The 23,017-nt window shown below is 38.8% G+C and overlaps 1 protein-coding gene across 3 annotated transcripts in view; it reads right to left on the minus strand.

The window, feature by feature from the left end:
* Positions 1 to 767: 767 nt before the first annotated feature.
* The window catches only part of PALLD (palladin, cytoskeletal associated protein), a 144,517-nt gene continuing 122,267 nt past the window's right edge, over positions 768 to 23,017 (minus strand). For 2 of the 3 annotated variants that reach the window (XM_030947443.1, XM_030947445.1), the window contains 9 exons: positions 22,450 to 22,500; positions 20,844 to 21,065; positions 15,815 to 15,964; positions 11,904 to 11,998; positions 6,789 to 6,921; positions 5,605 to 5,812; positions 4,729 to 4,894; positions 3,850 to 3,983; positions 768 to 2,876 (listed from right to left, as the gene is read on the minus strand). In XM_030947443.1, the coding sequence (XP_030803303.1) occupies positions 2,704 to 2,876; positions 3,850 to 3,983; positions 4,729 to 4,894; positions 5,605 to 5,812; positions 6,789 to 6,921; positions 11,904 to 11,998; positions 15,815 to 15,964; positions 20,844 to 21,065; positions 22,450 to 22,500 (1,332 nt within the window). In that variant the 3' untranslated portion in view covers positions 768 to 2,703. The remainder of the gene's footprint in view (positions 2,877 to 3,849; positions 3,984 to 4,728; positions 4,895 to 5,604; positions 5,813 to 6,788; positions 6,922 to 11,903; positions 11,999 to 15,814; positions 15,965 to 20,843; positions 21,066 to 22,449; positions 22,501 to 23,017) is intronic. The other variant, XM_030947444.1, reaches the window with a different exon arrangement.

Here is a 23,017-nt window from a genome sequence, read left to right on the forward strand (position 1 = left end):
AAGTAACAGCACAGCTGAATGTTTTCATAAAAACAATGTTGCTGCTTAGAGATGTGATTTACTACTTAAGTGTGACTGTACATATATACAGAGGCGAAAAGCGATGATGACCTCATCTTCAACAAGTCTCAGTTTTTTAGATCCCAAGCCCAAGCCAAACTTCCTGTGAGCAGACACAACTCCAGTGACTTCAGTTGCAGTATCACCATTAATGTCAGTGCTCACTTAACTGCTGACAGAAGCCTGTTTGTAGTGATCAATGCCTGAAATGTAAACCCAAAAGAAAAAATGGATAAGGTTGCATCTTTCCTGGTATCTCCACATTGGAAAAAGGAGAAACTAGTTAACAGTCAGGATTTTGTAAGTAAATCTGACTTTTTTTTAAATTCAATTTTGATATTGTCTTGTTACTCTTAAATTAATTTACCAGTGCTCAGACCATGTATTTTGCTTAGAATCAGTTGTAAGTGATGACATATTGCAATTATTAGAAATACAAAACAGACCTGCATATTTTCTAGCCTATTAAAAAAAAAAGTATCTTCCAGTTCCTCTATTTGGCAAAAGTCTCTCAGAATTTATGAGTAATGTTCCTCTGTTCTGTTAAACAAGATTCCAGGTCACAAGCAGATTATTCTGATAAATTCTAGTAGTTTTTAGATGCTGCATATAGACCTCATTTAATCTGTATTCATAATATTTAAAATTTCCAAATCTTACAGTTGAATGCTTGTACTGAAACAGTTATTAATCTTTACCAGAAGGAAAACTTTCTATTTGTGTAATATTTATTGATGCTAAACCCACATTATATCAGCACAACAGTCCAAAGTAATGATAATACATTTTTATAAATACAAATAAAAAGTGGCAAAATAATGCTAGTGAAGCTAAACAAAAAAGTAAATTAGCATGTCACAGTTGAGGAAAATTTGGCAAAAGATATGACATACTTCTAGAATAAAATCAGATTATTCCCACCTGACAGACTGACGTTAATCTGGATTAACCAATCCCCATTACTAGTCATATCCTGTACCAGAAAAGTACTACCTTGTGTGCTAAATTTTATTAGTCACTAAAAAACAAAACAAACTTTGTGTACTTACAAAGCAATACACGTATAGCAGTAATGCAATATATGGTGTACACAATTACAAAATTAAAAAAAAAACCAACAAACAAACCCCTAAGTACAGGACTTCTGAATAAATGAACTGAGATAAAAGATTTCAACACTTTTATTATAAATAATGAAAGATACCATATATGTGCTTCATATAAGGAATACAGTGTTTTCCTTTCCTAGAAAAGGATCGTAGCTCGTACCATCAAACACTCATTTTCCTTGTCAGGCCTAGTAATTTTTCCATCCATTCTCCCGCCCTCCCATTCAACTGAAATTCATTTGGTTCTAATTTAAAACTACCCAGTCAGGTGTGACTTAAGTGGGGCTCCACTTCCAGATGGATTTGCCTTGCATTCTGTAAGTAGCCTTCAGGCTTTTCACCTATGGTTCACAGACTCTACCCCTCAACAGAGTTGATGTTTGCCTGCAGTCAGGAGAAGGAAAAAATAAAATCTACCAGAGACATGTTATATTAAGAAGAAAAAACAAAAAGCAAATTGGAATTTTTTGCCTATCTTCATTTTCTACTTCCTCAGATTTGCAAACTATCACCTGTGGTGTATACTTGTCACTTAAATCTGTAGTGTAGTTTCTGTTTCAATCCATTTTTCACTTGCTATACATTTCTAAAATCCTCATACATATTACACAAGTTTTAAACAGTCAAACATTCCATACATACACTCCCTAGTTTTCAGCTCACCTTAGAATTTCAGAATTTTGAATGGGAGTATTACAAGGTTACACACTGCTGTCCAGAAATCCAGACAGTTTCAACCTCTTGCCCAGTCCCTCCCACCCCTTGCAGTAACTCACTGCAGTTAAAAATACTATCAGCATTTTTTTCCCATCTAGTTACCAATGTGTAATCTGGAGTAGATTGTTACTATGTGTCAACTCTTCTTTGTTGGCCTGCTGAAGTAAAATTACTTCTGCTTAGACTGTCATTGCTGTATGTTTGTAAATAAGCCTCCTCTGAGATGGCAAAAAGGAAAAACACAAATGAATTGAAAGTTAGGGTCCTGATGTCCATACTAACAGCATTGAAAGAAAGATTCTTTTTTCATGGTTGAATAGAAAGCAGTTTGCAGAGATACAGCATTTGCTTACATTTCTTTTCCTTGTCCCTTCCTGTTTCATTCTTATAATATTGCACTTGTTCATCGTAGCTGTCAGAATGTGTGTAGCCATTTTAAAACTGTTGATAACCCTTGAAGAAAACATCTTGCACCATTAAGACTGTGTAGCATCTACTTACTGCTTACGAAGGTATGTAGTGAAAAATCTTTCTCTCTGATGCATTTTGGCCTCTATGAAAAGGGTTATGAAGCAACATAGGTTAAGGAACTGGTGAATGTGATTTGTTGTGCAATGTGTACATTTCTATTAATAATCTATCTATTCTTCTAATTTTGTATAATGAATAAGGAATATATGATTACTGTGTTTGTTGTTTATCTTTTGTACATGACGGTGTCTGCCCTTGCATAAAGTGACATAGGAGTATCATTGGTCAAGGCAATGGCTTTCAGTGTTTCTGCTTTGAAAGAAAATGATGGAAGGGGCAGTTGAATCTACAGATCATCACTCTCTACCAGGCCAGGCTGCATTGTCAGGTGCACCGGGTTTGCTTCTGGCTGGAAAGCTGCTTTGATGTCTAGTCCTTGGTCACAGAGAGCAGCGTACCGGCTGGCTGAGGGCCGCACCTTCTTTGGCTTGGTCTGCTGAGGGGGTTGTTGCCACTGAGCTAGAGATTGAAAAGGAAAGAACAAGTGTTAGCCTTCCTGAGTGGTGCACCTAAGTGTGCCAGATGCTCAGTCAACCTTCTGTGAAGGAGATAGTAATTTCTGAGAAGCAGAAAACCATTATATCAAAGGTAAATTTGTTTAATTTCTTCACATTGTTGTTTTTTGGGGTTTTTTTCTCAGCATCTAGTTTCACCTTCCAATCTGGTAAGTAAATACAACAGTCTGTGTTACTTTTTGGCATTGTTTTCTATTTCCTTGTGCCACTGAGAAGGGTGACAGCAAGGAGGTTGTTTCTGTGCACTCCTATTATGTAACAGGCCTGTTCTAGGGTGAGTTGTGGCATGTAAAATGAAATTATCTTGTTGCCATTGCCACCCCCTCTATACTGAAGAATTCTGAGCCAAATCTCTTATTCACAATTCCCACTTCCAGCACCACCCCAGAAACCATCCTTTATCAGTAGAATATGAGGTCCCCCTCCCAGTTAATTCTTGCTATGAGAAGACTGGTAAGAGATATTTCTTTAAAAAAAATGGGGCTGCTTTGGAACAAGCTGAGTAATTAAGCAGAAAGCCATAAAAACATCTACTACACTTTGGGTAGCTGTCACAGGTGTATTACAGACTGATGTACAAAAGAATACAAAAGGTTAGGGAAGTGCCAGCAAAACAATAGTAACAATGATCCACAAAAATCATATGATCATGCTGTTATCTGTTGTTAATTAGCTATATTTAATGTACAAAGCAAAACCAGAAAGCATGCAAGCTTGTTTTGCTTTAGGTGTCTGAAAGATGGTGAAATATACTTTGACAGAGCATTTGTTGTCTTGAAGTGGATGTTTACTATTGAGGAGAAACTATAAACAAAAGAAAGAGAGACCAATGTAAACCATTCTGTGAACAACCCAAAACTTGTAGAACTGTTGCTTTTGGGGGGATTAATATGATCGTGAAAATTGAAGCCACTTACTATAAACATCCAACCTGGCAGTGCAAGACACAATCCCAGCCTCATTCTTAGCTGAAACAGTGTACCAGCCAGCATCCTCCTTTGTAGCTCCCTGAATAAGCAGGCAAATGTAGCCGTAGTTATCCTGGTGCATGCTAATCAAAAGAAAAGTAGAAAATTACTATTTAAATCACAACCCAGTGTAAGCTGTTTTAAAATGGCATTATAAACTGACCCAATCTTAGTTACAGATTGATTATAGTCTAATTAAAATTTTAATTAAAATGGAACTTCGTCTGAACTTAGCAAGTGGAAAATAAAGCCTTGAGTATGGTTGACAATTTGGCAGTTTAATATCCTGGATTGAAAACTAAGAAGAAAAAACACATGAAGTAACTTTTCTTTCACGATTATGGATTAAGACATCTGGAGTAGCAGGAACACCAGATCTTACCCAGACTTTTTGTGGAAAGGATAAAGAAACTCGAGGAAGATCTTAAAATATAAAATACTGAATCTTAGTTGCTTAACTGTACAGCAGAATTATGAATCAGAGTTTCTGCTGAAAAGCACAGATTGTTCCTTTGGAACCTTGATTTTCACTAGCAAATTTCTGTAGTTTTGATCCAGGAAGAGTAAAACTAGTTCTCCTCTTCCTTAGAGTGCAAAGGTGGTTGTGTATATCTAATGATGGAAAACAAGTAACATTTTACTTCTGGTTCAGGCACCAGGCTGCCTGCAAGTTTGTGTAAATGTCATAAATTATTACAAACACTAGTTAATATTTATGAGATGCCCTTTACACAAAGTGTTCATGTGACCTTTTAGGTTTTTATTTGTTTTACAGGATAAATCATCATTGAAGTTACACATGGGGAGGTTATTCTAAGCCAGTCTAACCTCACTCGGTCAGTGTTGTATGTGAGTGACTCGTTCTCTTTCTTCCAAAATATCTGAGGAGATGGCTCCCCTGAGATTCGACACTCCAGTCGCACTGGGAATCCCTCAGTCACACCTGTGTTTTGAAGCTTCTCTATAAATACAGGTGCTTTTTGTACTTCCTTAGCTGTGAAAATAAAGATTGGGGTTATGTTGACATTTGTCTATGAAAACATAGCCTTTCTTTCAGCAGTATGCCAAAAACAATTATGAAAGACCTAAGTGGCAGGAAACATAAGTGTTGTCTTCATTAATCAAGAAGTTCAGTCCTGGTTCCTCTGAAGAAAACAGTCCCATCATCATTTTAATAGGAGGAAAAGTGAGTGCTAAAAAGCTGATTCTGTCTTAAAATAATTGAAATGTAAAGCACAACAACTAGATAAACTGGCTGCACTATGCTTGGTAAAAAGTGCTCCCCCATATTCCACAAAAGCACAGACTTTTAACTGAAGGAGGAACTGCTGTACCAGAAGTCTGCAGTGGCATTAGTCTGATGCGCTGTGAAATGCACGAGGCATTGCCATTGGCTGCCCAGGGGTAGACGTGGGTCTGCACAGATTGTCATTACAAAGAAACATCCAGGGAAATAGTCTGGTTTGTGGCCTCAAGGCCAGCAGCCCCCTTTTCTTAACTGTGTGCAAAGACATTACATGCCAGACAACTTATGCCACAATGTAACATGAATAGCTCACCTATAAATATCCTATACTTTTGTTACTGCCAGGTTTCCTTTTCTTACCCTCGACCCCTCAATGTGTCATTTGATATCATTCATGCCTCCTTTTTTCACGCTATCCTGGCATTGCTCAGTCTGAAAGCTTAGCACAAAGATGTTACCTGCAACAGTGAGCTCCAGGCTGAATGAATTCTCACCAGCTCGATTGCTGGCAATGCAGGTGTAGATTCCAGCATCTCTGGCTGTGACTGGCTCTATGATCAAGGAGTGCACCCCGTTCTCGCGCACCAGCATTTTGTGAGAGCTGTCGGGGCGAATTGGTCTGCCATTGAGCTGCCAGCTTAACTCTGGAGTTGGTAATCCACTAACCTTGAGTGTAAAGACAACAGTGGGAAATTGTTTTAGCCACATGAAACACTGGAGGAGTCTTGACTTGTTTCTTCAAGGAAGTTTGGTTTAGTTTGCTACTGCAAGTGTACCAAAAGATTTCAAGATCTAATTCTGTCCTGATTTACACATTGAGTTAGTTGTAGTCATTTACTTAACTTTCTGGCCAACTCCCTAAATTCCATGATGTCTTATGGGCGTGACTGAAAAAAGATCAGTGTGTAGATAGGCTAGAAGTTAAATAATAATACATTGCAAAACAAAAGGCAGGGTGACACCTTTTGTCTTTTTTATTGTTTGCTCTTCAGATGGAATGAGAAGATACTCCTTTCTAGATTAACTTCTTGTTGGAATACTTGCAGACAAAAAGATGTTAGCTGACTACTGACCTCTGAAGTTGCATTCCACTGAGGTGTGCCCTGGTGACAGCATCACCTGCACTAGTTAATGCTGGGTCTGTGTGGACAAGTCTTGCACTCTTGAAAGCTGTGCCACTTGCTGTGGAGACTGCTCCAGAGCAAACAGCTTCTCCCAAATAGGTCAGCATAAAGTAAACAGGAGTCACCTAAGCCTGAATTACTTCTGCTCAGCAGAGTCATAAATCAGGTTTATACTGTTTGAAATTTTTAACAGGGGTTCAAAACTCAAGCAGTAAAAGGACTTAAAATATAGAAACACATTGTCTTTATAGTATGTGCTGCTTCCCTCCACACCCCAGTGTAGCTGAATTCTGTAAATCAGTTTACTGTGAGCTCTAAGATTTGCCTGAAGCACTTTCATTGGACGGGAGGGAAACTTTTATTGTCCACTTACTCACTCATGAGCAATGAGATTAATTACCCTGCTAACAGGAGCCGAAACTGCCAATAGGCAAAACTGCTTTGAAAAGAAACCAATGTGGTTTTTGAGTCAGCTGATGTTATCAAAAGGCTGCTGCTACCCTCTGCATGACACTTGCCTTGCAGTCCATCCTGCATAGTTTTCCTTCTTGAACAGTCAGGTCTCCAGGAGCCTGCAGAAAATGAGGCCGGAAGAATCGTTCCTGAATTGGTTCATTTTCATCACCACTGTCCCTTGATCGAGATCGTGGTCTTAAAATAACATGAAATAAAGGTAAATTATTTTTTTTCTCTGCTAATCAGAAGAGTCATAATCACTTATAAGGCTGGTTTGAATTTTAAACCACTTCTTTAACCTATACCATAATCACCCCATATTTACACACACGCACTGGTAGCATTTGGCCCAGACTGAGTTAATTATGACACTACAGTTATTTAATTACTTTCATTTAATTCACATCTTGTGACAAACTATGACCTATAAAAAATATTGCTACAGAATAATAGCTTGCAATATTAATTAATTTTATGAATGATAGTATTTTTGTTTAGTCTTTAAATCACTGAACTACGAGTAAAATAAGTTGGCAGGCCTTAGCATGTAGCTTTAGTTCCCCATTTCTAGTGTCCTGTGTATTTAATCCCCTCACTGCTGCTGATTACACCAGAAAGTACATGGACTGTTCATTAGTCATGATGCCCTTTCAGCAAATAACAGCTAAAAGCTAACTCATCTCAATTGACAAGAGACCTTTCACATCAGACTTCTCTTGTTCTGCACTAGTGAAGACTGTACAGAAAATTCTGTGTATTGAATTGCTGTGGATATATTTATTCCTCATTTAACAGGTTTTTTGTATGAGATACTCTTGAATATTTTCAACACCACCAAACTGTGGAATTGAAACAATGAGAGTCTGAATTGTGAGAAATAGGGAGAATAACTTTGGCTGCTAGTTTCTTTTGTTTGATTTTTTTTAATATAAACAGTTTGATAAATGTCCTGTCCCATACACGGATTGATACCGTATCAATCACCTAAAGCTTCCATGATATCATTTAATCCATTTTCAGCATTGGCTATTCTTTGCTTTTAATTTAATGCATCAAATCTTTTTCTAAGTGATTCCTCATTCAACTGGATTTTTGTTTCTATTTAAATTAGATGATTCCATTTGTGTGATTTAGTAATCAAATAATCTTGAAGCAAAATTTTATGTCCATTTTTGTCCTTGCCTGATCAGCTCCAGTGGGTTCTGTTCTGGAGCCAGCTGCTGCCTACAGTAACATCCTGTGTAAAGAAGAGGAGCCACTCAAATATCCTCCAAAGACCTCTTTTATCAATGACACATTTCAGTGAAATTCTCTTATTTGAATCCCACATCCTGTTAACTTCTGCCAGTGTTTTGTTTTGGCCACTGTTTGCAGTGTCCATACTGCAGTACAGGTGCCCATATGCATTTTCTACTGCCCAAGGTCATTTCTCCAAGTTAAAATAATTCACAACATAAAAGAGCCTAAAACCCTCAATGGTCACATTTGGAAAACACGCTGTACTACTGCATGGGAGATAAACACTCCAGCTGCATGCTCTGCTCCACTGAGGCTGCAGTTAGAGTTGCTTGAATTTGATTTATTTTGCCCTGCTCTGTTGTTGCCCTTGTCTCTGATATTGCTGTGTTTGAATTGGCCAAGCATCACCTTGGCTATGGTATTCTCTTATTAATAGCTCAATGTTGACTTTTTAATGATCATCACAGTTGTCAGCTGTAACTAAGGGCAAATGGAGGGGCTGGGGGGTTTGTATAGATATCACTCAATACTGCTTAATAATGTAGGACTGGATACTGAAATGGGAAACACAGACTGACATCCCTGCACACACCAAGAGCTCATGTAACTCTTTAGGTGCCTAAATCCATGTCTGGAGCACCTCATAGTCTTTGCCGCTTGAAATGTCTAAAGCTACTTCAGTAGGTCCAACATTGCAGCTCATAAGCAGCTCTGAGCCTTAACTGGTGAGCTCCTGATCAGCTTTGGAGACGTAGATGCCTCATGCAGGTAGATTGGATGGAAGATAGAGAGCAATAAGGAACAAGTGTAGTGATGTTGTTTGGTAATGAGTTCTGCAAGACCAGTTAGAAATTAAGGTATCTAGTCAAGTGAGTGCTGCACAGTGCAAACAACTTGAGCAAAATCTGCCTCCACATTATTGATAAGCATCCTGTTGATAAGATGCCAACAAAGTACAAGTAACTGGTGCTTCGTAAGGTTTTGTGAAGCTGAGCCGAACAGGTGAACTGGCACCACAGAAGTGTGAAAGCCGCCATCATCTCACTGCTGCAGCTGCAGGAAAAGGCAGCACTGGTCAAAACTGGGAGGTGTGTGTGGGAGGAAATTATGTTAAATAAAATGGAAAACAAAGAAGTTAAGAATTTGTGAACACAGATGTTGCATTTCTATCTCTTTGTAAGTTTACCCTAAAATGACAGACTCTTTTTTAAGCCTTTGCCTTGAGAGGTGAAACTAGGGTAATTTCAATTCTAAAATATTTTGTGGTTTTAAACAAATAATGAAATGAGTACAGCCAAGTAGCTTCAGATGTCTAGGAATGACAAATTGCAAAAGACTGGAATAACTTGGATTCATTGTGGGCTCTTTGGAGTTACAATGTGGCCATCACATTGCAGAGATCAGTTTCAGCAGAACTGACATCATGTACTCAATGTGTCCAGTGGAGACTCTGTGGGTTGGTACAGTACAATGCACTGGGAATTTCAGTGAGTAAGAAGATGAAGAAGACTTTATGACTGGCATTGAGGATTATCACTAATTTGGAATAAAGGAGATTAAGTTCAAATTAATCCCCTAATTGAGAGCAGGGTGATAGGAAAGTTTAGTTTTAAAATCTTCTTTAAATCTCATGTATTTTATGACTTATTTTGGACTCTGGCTGCCATGCTTAGGTGACACAATGTTTGTTGAGTACCTTGTCATCTAAGGGATTGAATCCAAGCTTTGTACACATCAAAAAATTCAAAAGTGGCCACCCACATCAAGTGATACTAAGAGAGTGATGTTTGTCAGCTAAGCAAATTTCAGAAAAATACATTAAGAGTAAAATAAAACCCCAGAGTTCTGCCAGAACACATTCTGTAAGAGATTAAATATACTTCAGGAAAAAGCCTGTCAACAGTGTAACAAGTCATAAAATTCATTAAGCTAATAATTACACTTGTAATAAAAGAAGCAAACAAATAGTTTTGTTATTCTCAAGCAGAAAATCTTATAGAAATAATATCATAGTGCCATAGGAATATTACTTATCAAAAGTCAATGGCAATAGACATGACAAATACCACAGTATATGGGAGAACAGTAATTTGGGATATTACATTAGAAAAGCCAATGGCAGGACTCTGTCTTAGGAAGGTTTTATGTGCTCCCATTTCATCAGTCTTGGGTGAACCCTCCAGTGGGCATAGTGAGAAGTCACTAAACAGAGATTCTGTGCTGAGTGCTTACAGAAACTGCTCTTCCAGAGCAAAGATAATGGGATAAGCCCTTAACATGGTTATTTTACAGGAAATAAGAATCCCCAATAATTGCCCTAATTTTCATTAAACTGCTCAACAGAAATCCCCTATTTCTAATTCATTATTCACTGCACACCCAACCCAAAGCAATAGCAGCTGCTTGAGTGCCTGTCTCCATTAGAAAATAAAATACCAGCAAGAAGTGGCCTTGGATGTTGAATGCATTTGGAGAGATTGAAAAGAGGCTCCTCCATTATTACCTGAGGTTCTGTCCCTCACAAAAAGAGAGATACATTTTATCCTTCAGGAAGCTGCAGGAGTGGCAGCTGCCTGATGCTTTCACCCCTACCTATCTTCCCATCATCTTTGCTTTTAAAGGTCTTTCCCCTTTGTCATCCCGTGTGCACTGACTTACTCAGCTGAAACCTGATTCTTCATGGCAGACTTTTCCTTCAGGGGTTAATGTGGACTTTCCATTTTTACCCATTACCTGAAGGTGCTAAGTGCATTAGTGACTGGAGATGCTGCAGCAGGTAGTCCCAGCCTTTTCTGTGCTGTTCTCACAGAGCAGCCTGGCAGCATATTCCCCTCCAGAGGCACTCTGCGCTTTGGGCTTAACACAAGGTGACACTGCAGAGGGAGTTGGTGGCCATCTCAGAGAAATGCTGGGAAATGCTTTCAGGGTTGCAGTTTGTTCCATGCAGGAATAAGACTGACAAGATCTTTTAACCAACTAGCCTCACTTCCTAACACTTTATAGCTACCAGAGGGGGAAGAGAGCCTCTTTCACATGCAGCAGTTCTACATTACATACTAGTACAGTACTAACTGTTACAGAAGTCCTTTCCTGGTTGTACACTGACTGTGTAATTACATGTACTCGGTATACGTTGGGCAATATTGAGATTCTGTGGCTGTTGGAAGCATTAAGCAAAACACATGCCTTGTTACAGCAGAATCCAGAAACCAGAGCCCTCACACTGCCTTGAAACAAAACTGCCTGATAACTTGAAACTGCCTGATAACCAAAAGCAACTTTTTTGTATAATCTAAAGCTGTCTAAGCTGTGTTAAACAGCCTCATAAATGCTTTGGGCAAAGAAAAAAATTATTTGAAGGGAAAAATTCCCTTCTATGGTCCAAAAACATAACCCATAGCTTCATATGGGAGAAACTGTAAACTCACCAAAGATAAGTTTAATACTTTATTTCTGACTCGTAATTCCCTATAAGAAACTGAACTGAAATATTAAATAATAAAATACTAAAATACTTCTAATGTAAATCTGATAAACCTCTTTGGCATGTAGTTATTAAATGAACACTTCCTAGAAGCTGCAGAAGATGGGGGTTCCTGGTAGAATCCTAATCACATGAAATATTTTTAAAAGCCCAAATGGCAAGAGCCTTCCCAACAGTTGATAGTGTAATTTGAGATACAGAGTAACTAGTGAACACCACAGAGAAAGGAGGAGGAGGAGACAAGGAAATGTAAAGATATTTAAAATGAATGTAATTTCAGAGGTTGTTTATACTTCTGAGTGTGCAAGTTCTGTAGCAATTTCAGACAGCAGAGGTCACATTTCTTTCTGAATGCCATGCTTTTAACTTATCTGCTTACCTCACATTCTTTACCTTACCACAGTTATTTTGCAAAATCCATATTATTAAAAGAAAAAAAAGAAGCATCAAATACCTTCTTATGTGAGGCTGACCTGAAGGTGACCAAGGACTGCGGCCTCTTTGATTTACAGCTTGGACCATCAGCCTGCCCGTGCAACTTACTCTGCCCTGTTAGGATGACAGAGAAAAGGAACATTAAAAGGCTTAAAATGTGTAATAATAAATGTTCAACCTGATATCTTCTTTTTTTTTCCTACTCATTTTATCAGCTTCCAATCTAACACTGAACAGACTGGAATGACTGTGACTATAATGCATTTATGTTTGTTTTTTTTTAAAGACTGTTAATACCACTAGCAATCAAGTTCCAAGTTCTTATTGACTGTTATTGATGTGGGCAGGAGGTTTCCTCTGTGTGTGGCAAGTGGGCAGAAGATGGCCCATGGTGAGTGTTGGCAGTTACCAACAGAGTTGCTGCCTCCAAAGTGGATTGATCTACTTGATCTGGTGGGCCCAAAACTCAAAAAATCCCCTATTATTGTGAAAGCCAAAAGAATTTGACAGGTACGTAACAGGTCCTCTCTGCAGAGTGAATCTGGTTTGAGGAATTGCACTGAAAGGCACAGCTGTGCTGATGGACACTGGTGATTATTCAGGGTATTTTTAATGAATGATAAATAAAACATGGTTCTGGTGTATTTGGCCCCTTTTTTCTTTTACTTTGTGTTTTAGAAGGCAGGTTTTCCACCACAAGCAGTAGTCCTAACAGATTTGGGATGAGACTGCCCTGTAAGGGGTGAAAGCATCTGGTGGTCATAATAAATAACAGCTCCGCTTCCTGGGCTGGTTGCAGTAAAGCAACATTCACATGAGCTTTGCAGTGTATTTCAGCTCTAAGCTGTGAGCTCCACACTCAAGTCTGCCAGCATAGAAGTGACAAATATTTTTATCACAGTACTTGTGGGGTTGCAAATAGCAGTTCTTTAAGAACTGTCCAAAGCCCATCAAAAAACAATTTCACCAGGCTCACTAGCAGCCTTCAAATAGCAACAACTTTTGTGTTCCCTTAGAAATGAAGACTGTGTCTCACTTCTATTCCCATGACCCATTTAGTCCGCAAGGAAAATCCCTGCAGTAAAATAAGCCATTAAAATTGTCCAAGACCCACAGCAATTCCTTATGTAAAAGCTTTATTTTCCCCCTTATGTTACAAGACCATTGAAGACATCTGAAACAAATGAATTTCTATTTTGGGTACCACTGCACATTAATATTTTTCTGGCAGGTGATGAATACACATAGTTTGGGATCATTTCTGCATATCCCAGTACATGATGGTGTCACAAATGGAAACACAAAGGGCAATAAGGAATTTGGATAGGGAAGATTAAGCAGGAAGCCAAAGATTTCGGAAAAGTTACAGGATGGAGAGGATGGAAACAATGAGTGGGAAGTAATTTATGAGATGATGTCCTAGAAACAAAGAGAACTCCAGGCTGAGGACTGTGGGTGTGTAATGCAAAGAAGCCTAGGGAATGGGATAAAAAGAAAGGTGAAAATAAGAACTCGATGTGAGCCCATCGAGAAAGAGCTCAGTTAAGGGATATGATCTCTAACTAAAGCCCTAAACCAGGCAAGGTTTTGTGTTTGTCTAGGCCCAGGGTCCATTTGCTCTGGATTAACTTCTATGGCAAATTTTACAACAAACCCCAGTGGTGTGTCAGAACTTTAATTCCAGCTCACTGCACTTTATACCGTGGGCAATGGGGCCTGCTGTGTTAACTACTATGGACAATCTCCAGGGTCTGTCAACAAGGCTTTTTACACATAAATCTTATTATGTTAGCCCAGGTCAGGAGATGGCATGGACTGGCAGAGCTTTTATGAACTGAATCCTTTAATAAAACTGATTCCTTTGCTTTAATAAAACTGATTTCTATCAGTTGAGAACACATCTTTTGCTTTAGAGTTTGGTGATTCCAATAGCAGTGACCAAACACAGCAGCAGCCTAGCAAATATCTGCTGGTCCATCAGAGTTCTGATGTGAGCTCCCTTATATTTATGTACTTCGCTCTCTTAAGAAAAGGTTGCCAAATTTGCCTAAGTTTGTGATAGCTTTGAGACGTGGACAACTTTCCATTAGAATTGAGAAGACTTTGCCAAAATTATTTCCACTCAGGATGACTTAAAAGAATTGGAATCCAGATCTTTGAGTGTGAAAGGCTAGTGCATTAACTCACAGCCCTTCTTTGCCTCCATTGTACTGTTAAATGCATAGTAAAAGCAAGCAAATAATGGAAGAGATAAGTATGTTTGCTTGGGAATTACACTGTAAAAAGGAGGATGCTTCTGGTTCTTCTCCAAAGAGGGGAAAAAGCACAAGCACAGAATTTTATCATTTAACAAAGCTGCTTTTTCAAGCTCCAAGCTGGGAACCACACAAACCCAGCTCATTTTAGTACATCCAAAAATCCACTAACAAAGTAGTGCCATCAATGACCAGAACTGGTAACCTGGGTCACTGTTGTGTCATTGAATGAACATTATCCAGAACAACAAATGCTCCAAAGTAGGCTGTAAATATTCAGGGACAGAGTACACTGCCCAAACACAAAGGCAGTTTGTTCACCAAGTTCTCCAAGACTTTGGAGCACACAGTAACACTAGACAGTGAAACTCTGCGCATGCACTGAGACACCACTTAGAGGAAGATGAACAGGGCATTTCTTACCTTGAGCATGCATATATTTTTAAACCTGTTGTGAAATATCACAACTTAAATGGTACCAAGTATTGGTAACAATGTCATCTATGTGTAAAAGCTCCCAGCTTGAACAATTCCACGGCCTTACGCTATTTCATTAATATTTCTTTTACTTTCTTTACTTTTCTACATATGTAGAAATAATAATTAAACCACCTACATTTAAGTACTGCAGTTCATAGAATCTACCCAAAAACTGCTCTCTGTGTGTTGCCTGTGTGTACAACCCCTTGTATTCCCAAGCCCTCTGCAGTATGAGCAGCACTGACAAGTTGAAGAGTGAGACAAAAATGGCAGCGTCACGCTGAGTAACCTAGCAACATGCATAACAGAGCACAACACTCCTGCTTAGATTAAACTCTGTCTCAGTGATACAGTTTGCTATTCTACAGTGTGATTCTGCTTGCAGGCCTAGTCTTGGCAAGATATTTGGCACTACAGAAGAAAATAATTCATTACATCCCAAAAGTTATGTTACTGCTTTGGTTTCTCACATGCAGCTCTTTCCCCTCAATTTGCTGTGGTGTAGGAAAAGTGGATTGAAACAGCTACTTCCATAGGATGAGCTATCTATAAGTTTGGCTGTGTCTAATGGACTAGTGGGCTTCTGCTGTGTACCTCAATTCTTATATTAAATCTGCAAAGAAAAAATGGCATTGCTAAACCAGTAACACTCTGTGTTCCAGAACAGTGTGCTAAGATGAATACAGGACTGCTACAGAATAGTGCTAGATTTTTTTTGCCTTACCGACTTGCAATCTGCCTGATGTAAGCATGTTGAGGTGTGATATACTCCCACTCATTTAAAAAAAATTGGCCTCAGTCAGTGAGTAGGGTGAACAAAAGAAAGTTAAATCTCTGGACTGGGTTACTTCTGCTGGTAAACTGGATCTTTTTCTCCCTTTATATATATGTGCTAGCTGTGCTCAGTTAGAATACTGAGATGTTATCAGCTGAAACAACTAGTGTAAGACTAATTAAAAAATGATACCCCTCCCCCTGAAACCTCAAACCATAGGAAAAAAACTACTGTTGAGTTGCTAATCTCTTGGAGATAGAAAGGTCCCACCCTACTGATGCAAGATGAAAACAGAAATCTAACTTGCATACTCTATGGTGACTTCATCATTTAATTAAATCATGCATATGTGAGATGAGATCGTTTTCTGAAGATTTATGTCCAGAAGGATGTTTGCTCTGGAGCCAAACCTGCATTTACCTGTGGGTTAGCAGCCATAATAGTGTAATTCCCATCATCATCCAGGGTGGAGGCTGCAGTATGCAGTGAGCAAGTTCCATCAGGTTCTCTTTGAATTCGGTAGTGATCACTCCGTTTAGAAATTTGTTTCCCATCTTTAAACCAATAAATCTACAGGAAAAAAAGCAAAGCACAGCTGGTAAGAGGTGGGTGCTCATTGCCATAATTTCTCATTTAATAGCACTAACGAACTGCTAAAAAATATCATAAATATTTTAAAAATACAAATAGCACTAACTAACTGCTGAAAAACTCTCTGGTGAGTAGTAAAAGAAAACTGCTTTGATCGACTCCTCATTCTATGAGTCACTTTCACTAACAGTTACAAGATTATCAGTGGTCTGAAAAGAAACAACGGCCTGAACGATTTCCAGCAGAACATACAGGTGCATAAGGGCTGAACATTTCAAGAACTGAAACTAAATGTCATTACAAAGAAGAGATTATTGATTTCAGAGATCACTAACTTTACATTTATTTTGCCTAAATCTGAAAAAGTTGCAGAAAAACCTTGAGAATGCTTTTGCTCTCTTTTCTGAAAATAAAAACATAAATAAAAAACCCAAGATAATGATAGGCTTAATTAATTCAGTGATGAATAAAATAGAAGCAATGATCTCACTGTTGAAACACCCGTTTTGTCTCATATCCATTACGCTGAGTGGACTGGACCAAAATGCCAGAGGGAATAGAGCTGCTCAGCTGGCAGTGAGCAGCTCAGTGGTAGTGACATGATTGAACCTAACAATGTCACCCCAGTGTGACAGGCCAGCTACGCAAGTGGGCAGCTTTGCAAAGTCATAGGAAATACTTCAAAGCAAAGCAGCAGTGGACATCCCTTAATAACTGTATGCCAGCACCAGCACAGCTCCACGCTGCACAGAACAGTTACACTGGCTATCAAACAGAGGGCTTTTCCAGTACTTTTGATACATAATTTTATTCTCTGGCTGACCCAAGATATACTTTCAGTGAGCCAAAAAATGATGTATGCGGGATAATATCTTACAGTAATCCATGAATTACACACAAAAAAAAAGTACTTTTAGTGCCTCAAACTTGAAGGGGAAAAAATTGACCGAGCTTTCAGGAGTTTTTTTTTTTACATTGTAATAATAAAGTAAAATCCCAAACTGATATCTGCTGGAATCAAAAATAAATGTTGTATGCATGAACACACACAGAGGAATATCTGAAAAATGTTATACTAGGAAGGCTGTACTCAGCTGCCCAAATCCATGTTTAAGTAGAACATTATTTACTTGTTGTTTCTGAGTTGTGTACTACAGATAACATCAATTGTGTTCAGCATTTGAGACACTTCTGAAGATACCTACATCATTTTTAGGAGGCCAACTCATTCAAAGTACAACTGTGTTTGTCCTGGTCCTGCTGGGACTGTTTAGCATGACAAAACCACACATTTTGCTCAAGCTCATTCTTGAAGCAGGAATTTAGGTCTTAAGAGTGAGGAAAGGGCACTGGCTCTCTAGTAAAAAGTGAAGTGACAGGGCAATGTGCAATTCCATTCCTGATAGAGTTTAATCTGCTGGGTTCTTCATATGTGCCAACGTTTCAAAGCTTGAAATTCACTCGCTTGAGGCAAAGTTAAGGGTATACTTTTGAATTTAACAAAAAACAATGGAGGATTTTTTTTGGTGAAAATCAGTGAAAATTCTCCTTACACATTTATTACTGTGTATGATTTTTATATTAACAAGCATTATGCTTAAGTTGAAATGATTTCATTTCCTCAATAGCTGGTTATACTTGTTTCCCATTTTGTCTGTCAGCAGCCTTGCAGAGGCTCTGTGGCCTGAACAAAAGGTTTAGTCATCTTCTTGTCTGCTGACAGAGCACTTACTGGAGATGTAAGAGATATTTGATCACTTACATACACATGCTAATGGGTGCTAAAACAACATTGCTGCAAAAAATGAGTTTTAACTTGCATGCTTTACATGTGTCATAATGTTGCTTGGAAATCTACTGCATTAAGTAGTAACTATTTAATAACAGTACACTTATCAGAAATATCAGGAGACATGCATGGAAATACACACAAATATTAACTGAACCAGCTATCCAAATATCATGTATATGTTGTCCAAAACTTATATCAACTGAGTTTAAAAGTATTGGCATCCCACATGAGCAACAAATTCTTAATATTACTTTTATCTTACATGGAGTTAATAAGTAAAAGAGTACCACTGCAGGAGACAATGGTGCTTGCAGTGAAGTATTTTCTTTTTAGGATAACTTTCAATAAATGTACCAATAAACTACATGAGCACTGAACACTGCATGTGGATTGCTTTTATTTGCACCAGATTTTCAGAAACCAGTGTGCAATGACTAGGAATACAATGCTATACAAAGAACAAAGGGGGGGTTGATCTTGGGCAGCAGAAGCATTTTTAATCACCAAGAATTATATTCAGCCATGTGAAGAGTGAGCAGTATGAGATTTATGTAACATTTGTGTCTCAATTCACCACTTGTATGGCATTGTCTTAATTCTGAGGAGGAATATTCCTTTAAAAAGAAGTATTGCATAGTCCCTCCTGTAGCACCACAGGTTTCTCATTTCAATGAGAAAATAGTTTTACGTTGCACCAAAGTTATAACAAAGAGTAGGCTCAGATTTAAAAAGTCATACATATGAAGACAGAATTTGCACATCAGTATTCAATTTACATGGCATGTTCAGGGGAAAAAAAATCAAGCCAATAACTCTGCTTAGAAAAATCCCTTGTAATGAATGCCAGATTTTAGAAATACTACAGTCCTTCCCAAAGCCATTCCTTGGCAGACCTGACAGAATACTTAGAAGGGAGGAGCTTCAAGTTAGTAAATTATTTCCAGCTTTTCATTTGACAGAGTAAAAAATTTATTCACAAGCAACACTTCCAGCTTCAACAAATGACAGCAGAAGGGCAGCCCTCAGCCACTGAGCTTTTCAAAACTGCTGTCTTGGAATGCTCTGACAGATGAGGGGGAGACACTGCCTTGGACATTTGTGAAGCCTGGCTAACAAGTAGCCATACAACAGGACTGATATTGGTTCCATCCCAAGCAACTTAACAAATTATACAAAGCATCTGCGAGTGAATGGAACAAAGGGCCAGAGTCCCAGGTGCAAGAGCAAATCCCTTCTTAATGTGCATGCTTTGACACTGCAGGAAACCAGAACATGGCTGTGAATCACAGGGCATCCACATCAGATGCTCCTCTGTAAGGGCAGGCTTTAGGGGAAGTGCTAGGGACGTGGCCTCTTGGCTGTGCAACCCTTCTCGCCCCAGTGAGGGAAAGAAGACATCCGCTTTCCTCTGCCTTAAATCAGACAGAGAAACTACACCTTAATTGGAAACTGTGGAAATTAGGGAATGGTGAAGTTGACTAAGGCTGACTCATAATAGGTCATCTAGCAACTTAGTCATAAGCCTCAGGCAGAAAGAATATCTCTGCACACGCTGCACTTCTATCAGCAACAGACCCATTTGCATTCCACCCTTGTTCAGTACAACAGACTCTTACCTAGGGTCATCTCAGAAGTAAGGCTAGACATAAAAAGTTTGGTTTCAGTCAGACTGGGCTTATCTTCCCAGTGTCTGCGTCTTCAGTTTGAAGCAGGAGCGCTTTTTTGATATAAGTATACTGATCTACCCTGCTTACTTTGCAGTGGTTCACACCATGTTGTGCTCTTGGAGCACAGAACTGGATTCTTTTCAGATGAAACTAAGCCAGAAAGTGTGCTCCAAGAACTCATCTAGTGTGCATGTACTTCAGCCTGTGGGATGAGATTAGAGCTAGCCTGGAGTAAAACCTTCTGACGTGTGTAGGGGTGGATATCTCATTCTAGAGATTTTCTTCTTCTGATCTACACTCCTTGCAGCCCTAGTTCTCTGTTGTTCCTCCTCTGCTACTTCATAAAGTCCTTTTTTTAAAATTAACAGCTTGTACAGTATCATACACATATCATTTGGCATATATAGTCACTTGCATTTCTCTCTGTTTGAAATCCTGAGTACCCATAAAACTTACTCTGGATGAGAGATTCAGATGTGAGTGCTTCTGTGAAGTTCTTATGTATCAGACAGGGCATCATTGATCTTGTCTGAGAAGATAAGAGCCCTTGTCCTCAAGAGGTCACTGTGAGAGCTGTGAGAACTTCACAGGGAAGACACTCACTTTGGCAGGGGAGTTGAAGAAGCTGCTGCTGTTTGCCTGCTGCATATTCAGTCGGTTGCCAAGCAATTTTTGAAATGGTTGTATGCAACCTATCCAAGGAGGGCATTCTTCCAGACTACTGACATCATGCAGCTGGTACTTTTACATTTGCTACAAGAAAATGCTTCCCAAGCCCAACCCTCCCTCAGAAGTTCATCATTAAAACCTCACCATCATGTCTCATCTTGCTGTTGGGATATATGGGAGCTTATGGTATTTTATTACGCCTTCTTCTACATTCCAGGAAAATCCAGTCTTGTTAGTGTGTATAGATGCTGAAGAATGAGAGATACCATGCTGGCTTCTGAACTAAAACCCACATATTTTTGCATTAGCATGTGACCATGCCTGAACTAATTACCTATGCTAGCAAGATGAGGTGGCTTTTGGGACTCCTATGCCAGCTCATGTGGGGCTTTCTAGCATTGCACTGCATTCTGTGCACAAATGTACCCTGAAAGGTAATTCTGAAAATGACAGAAGCTTTCCTTCCAGGTAAAATAATTGAGAAGAAGCCTCAGGAGGGAGTAACTGAGAGCAGAAGCCTCACAGTAGCATTTGTACCAGATTTTGAGTGAATAACTCCAGTTGTGCTAAAAGAGATTTGGCAGTTTATGCTAGATAGAAGATTTTCTTGTCAAGTGTGAATATCTCCTGTTCCTGTAAGATACAGCCCATAGGGTCCAGAGCCTGATAGTAAAGGACCAACACAGAACTCTTCAGAGAAGCTCTAGAAAGATTTACTGTTTTTTCTTACCTTTGGCTTTGGATTTCCTGCCACTTTGCATGTAAATGTGACTGGCATTCCCTCAAAGATTTTGTAGTGCTTCAGCTTTATCTCAAAATATGGTGACATACTGTTATCAATAGGTTCATCTCCATGTTGCACTTCATCATCTGATTCTTCCACAGGAGATCTCTCCAGCCTGTATTCAATTTCACTGATCAGCCTTTGCTCAAAGCTGGAGACTTTATATTCCTGTCAAATGAGAGGTAGATATTAGTGTCCAGCTTCAACACATTGCTCAGGAAGATATGTTCTTAATGTTTGGATTTTTTTATTTTACCAATCTTTAACAAGCCATTAAATTTTTACATATAAAAGGAAACTGTATCTTGTTGAAGAAAAACACTATAATCCATGTCTCCAATAGCTTCCCTATGAAACAATCAAGACATCTGGTATGAGGCAAAAACTGTATTTCATGTTGTCTTAAGGTCTAATTTATAAGGGGAAAGAAAGTCATTGGTTGCTTTCTTTCCATTTAAAAAAAATCCTATAAGAACAAAAGTATTCTGAGGCGGTTCATAAAGACAAAAGGAACACACTAATATTTCCTTGAGGGTACAGACAGATTTAGGGTGGGTTTTGTTTCCAGATGGCTAGAAGACCATATGGTTCACATCTGCTATTTGCATAGAACTCTACCAGAGGCTGAACCAGAAGGATAAAATTATTTTGTTTACAGTTGCCTGTAAAAATGAGGACAAAAATAAGAGAAAATTGCAACAGTGGCAGTCCATGATAGTTGCTTCCCTTTACTCCTGTTGCTATGATTCCCTTTGTGTGGGATCCTTCCTTAGAAACAAAATTTACCGTAACTGTACTGAAGATATAGCAAGAAGAGCAGAAAGGTTCATGGAGTGACTTGCTTGAATTTGTTGTGATTTACTGATATACATTGTTATTTGCTTTCTTGAACTGTTACTGTGCAGAATTCCTGCTTGGAATCTTACTGAAAAGAGTGATAATGTCAGACTGTAAAATGGCTCAGAAGCAGAAAAAAAAATAACAGCCAATGCTCTTCTCAGTCAGCAGAAATTCAGATGCTCTTTCAAATTGCTTTTGGCCATTGTCTGTGACTCTTGTTGCATTTAAGACAGAACATGCATCTCATGCAAAGTATCCTTTCACATCCCCATCCCCTGTTGCTGCCTCTGGTCTGAGAATGACATGACATGCTTCTGCCATTGGTTACAGAACTAATCATAACCCTTGATAACTGCAACAATGAAAGAGCAGAGGAATACCTTGTAAGATGCAGATAGTTTTAGAATTTCTTTGTTTCCTGAAGTGCACCACAAAAGTAAACCATGAAGTATATGACAGTTAGTATCATGTCAGTGTATGTTATTGTTACAGCACAAAGATAGTGGAGCACACGATGATTGCTCTTAAACTGTCTGCACTCACACAGGCTTCTAGAACAACTTGAACATCCTCATAAATGGAGTGCAGCCCAATTCTCCACAGTTGTTAACGCTAGATGACCTCTTGTTATTAACCAAGAACAGCAGAATGGAAAGGGGACAGAAAGAAAAACAGACAAAAAAAAAAGACAGAAAAAGGTGAAAATTATAACCTTTTGAATATCCATGGGACTCACTACAGAAGCACCAACAGAGCGAGCTTCCTGCAAGGGTAGAAGAAAAGATCAAGAGGAGAAAGAAGACCAAGAGATATCCATGACAGTTGCTCAGTTTTTATCAGGAGAATGTGCTTTGTGCAGCACCATAAGCAAACGAATGCTACACATTTCTGAATAGCAGCTCTGGCATCTGAACAATGGAGAGCGTGTACCTGGCCTTTCAAACAGACTTTCTGTTGTGGTTTTGGTCTGCACCCAAAAAGTGCCTATTACACAAATAAAGAGAGGATGGTTTCAAGATAGGAGATGCATTTCTGCCTTCAGAGACTTAAAGGTCAGGACAGAACAGGATAAACAGAAGAGTTTAAAGCAGAAAGCAGACATTTGAGAAGTTTCAGCCTTATGGAAAAACTGAGTAATGGACCATGTGATCCTCCACGTTATTTCACTAATAGATAGCATATGACTTCTGTAATCAATAACCATCCTACCTTGTATATATTTATTGTCTTATGTAGGATTTTATTTTAATGACAATCATAGTCAGTAAAAAAGAAAAGCT

Source organism: Camarhynchus parvulus, chromosome 4 (genome assembly GCF_901933205.1).
Source record: "Camarhynchus parvulus chromosome 4, STF_HiC, whole genome shotgun sequence".
Taxonomy (NCBI): Eukaryota; Metazoa; Chordata; class Aves; order Passeriformes; family Thraupidae; genus Camarhynchus; species Camarhynchus parvulus.